The sequence below is a fragment of the Trichechus manatus genome, unplaced genomic scaffold (genome assembly GCF_000243295.1).
Source record: "Trichechus manatus latirostris isolate Lorelei unplaced genomic scaffold, TriManLat1.0 scaffold00091, whole genome shotgun sequence".
NCBI lineage: Eukaryota > Metazoa > Chordata > Mammalia > Sirenia > Trichechidae > Trichechus > Trichechus manatus.
Window position 1 is genome coordinate 1,124,210 of NW_004444027.1, and position 2,507 is coordinate 1,126,716.

General features: G+C 38.7%; 1 protein-coding gene across 1 annotated transcript in view; it reads left to right on the forward strand.

Annotated features, from left to right (window-relative positions):
• DOCK5 (dedicator of cytokinesis 5) overlaps window positions 1–2,507 on the forward strand; it is a 218,797-nt gene that overhangs the window by 161,781 nt on the left and 54,509 nt on the right. The window contains exon 25 of the mRNA XM_023736758.1: window positions 1,353–1,582. Within this exon, the coding sequence (XP_023592526.1) occupies window positions 1,353–1,582 (230 nt within the window). The remainder of the gene's footprint in view (window positions 1–1,352; window positions 1,583–2,507) is intronic.

Sequence of the window (2,507 nt, forward strand, 5' to 3'; positions counted from 1 at the left end):
GCTGCTATTCTCACTATCCTTTCCCAAATTATTCCATCACCATTATCTTCAACTCACTGCCCCCTAGGCTTCCCATCAAACCTTTTGAGTTGCAGTTGTCAATTTGATCTCACATAGATAATTCTTTTCTTTTTTTTTTGTAAAACAATTTTTAATTCAAAACAAATGAAATGGAAATTAATCAAATGTGGGATTAAATAAAACAATACCCAGAATAGGCAAGGGCCTGGTAAAACAAATAGTCTTAGACACTGGTGGAAGTATAAACTATATGATAATTTGACAATATGTGTCAAAAGCTTTAGTGCAATAAATTTGCTTGATAATTAGAAAAATACACTTTTTAAAACAAGAGAGACAGGCTGATACAGAAAGACAGATGGACATTCAGAGAGAGGCGTTAATGGACAGTCTTTCATTGTTTTTATGTTTAGGATGTCATTCCCTCCATCCCAAGAACAGCTGTATATTCATCTCCTTTGTGCTAAATCCATTTAAATTTGTCTTGTTTTCATAACTATATGAATACAGAAGTATAGTACTTCCAGATATCTGCCCGCTGGAAGGTAATTATGTCTGTGATTCAAATCTGGAGTAGAAAAAAGTACACTGAATATAAGAATATAAGAGGATTGATAGTTCCTGACCTCTCAAATAGAAAAATATATTATTCATCTAGTTATTCAGTCCTTTTCCTCAAGCCAGGTCCACAGTCCCACATGTATAACATACTGGGACTGAGTGGCTAAAGAATTCTAACAGCAACAACAACAAAAAAAAACCAAACCAGTTGTCAATTCTGACTCGTGATGACCCCATGTAGAGTTGGAGAAGTGACATTCACGTGTTTTAGCACCTAACAACAATAGTCATTTCCAGTCCTCTTCGCTCTTCCACACTTAGTTTTACTACTTTTTTGCCTCCTGACATTCTCCCAAATTCAAATTTAACAGATTTAAATATTTCAGACTTTTCCAATGAACTAATATACTATAACTCTGTCTCAACAAGAAACTCAAAGCCCACAAGTTGTTATATCTTAACTGATAATCTAGTTGAGATCTTAAGAGTTAGTGAGTGTCTCTTGATTACAGAATTCCACAAATCATAGCAATTAATGGGATGAGTAAAGCCTTGCAGATTCCTGAACAGAAACCGGGAAGGTGGTAGTTTCAGGCAGAAATAGGAAAGTGCATCCCTTTTGGAACTTTGGAATGCAGGATGTTTCCGGTTTGGAAAGGTCCCTGCATAGCTAATTGGGTGGGAATGAGCAAAGTACATGGCACCCAGCTATTGTTCTGTTGTTTGGTGGCCTAAGGAGTCTTGGACTTGTGTTTTTTTTTTCCTTCCAGGGGAGTTTTGTTGCTTGTATGATTGCCATCCTGCGGCAAATGGATGACAGCCACTACAGTCACTACATCAGCACTTTCAAAACCAAACAAGACATCATTGTAAGTTGTCTTCATTGGGTCCTTGTAACCTTCGTATATCAAGCAAAAGCACATCTCCAACAAAATAAGTCCAAGGATCTCTTCCCCCCAACCTCCACTGCTATGTGGCTGTCCACAGTGATTAGGAAAAGGCTTTGAAAAAGAATACAGTACATACAGTAAAAGATCATTAGGCAACCCTGTAAGTCTTTTGGACTTAGAGAGAGCCCTTGCTTAGAAACATTTGGGAGATCTTCTTTTTTTTCCTTTGAGCAAAGGATAGTGTCTCATTTAAGGGACAGTAGTTGCTCATGCCATACAAGGATTTTAGGAAGCAGAGGTCTTCAGAGTCTTCCAAGATGTGGTTGGTACCATTATTTTCAGTATTCCCTGGAAAAGAAAACAAGATATAACTTCTTCCCCTTACAATGTTTGTAAGTTATCTTCAGTTGAAAATATTTCTTTTGTTTTAAATGAAAAATTATTTTCCTAGTTTCTTTTAAACATACAGTGAAAGGCAGCCTAAAAGGCTAAGAGCCTTCCCTTCAGGGATGTAATAGTGGCTGGTAAAATGTCCACGGAGGTGGCATTGGATCTAGCAGAGCAGTGGATGGACCTAGCAAACCAATGCTACATAACACTAGTCTTTGCTCTGAATAACTTCCAATCATCTGTGGATATTCCGATCATCTTTATGCTTTAAGTTGTATGCTTTCTGCCTATATCATACTGAGAGTATTTGGCTAGTACACCCATGGATAGCCAGCTCTTTCCCTGCCAGTCACGCCTCCTTTCCATGAGGCCCACATGATAGACACACTAGAAATGGGAGATGAAGTACTCTTCATTAGTTGGTCCAATGCTGAACTCTCATAATGATGTATTGGACCATGTGGCTTAAGCTGAAAATCTAAGGAGGACCTCTAACTTCACGTCTACATGCTGGGATCTTGACTTGCTCTGGCAGGCTGCACAGTACGGGAACCCATAGCAATAACCAGCACTTGTCAGTGTGCTTGCAGAGACAGAGTGCGAACAAGTTAGAATGCGAGAAGATGAGCAGACATGGAGGCCAAA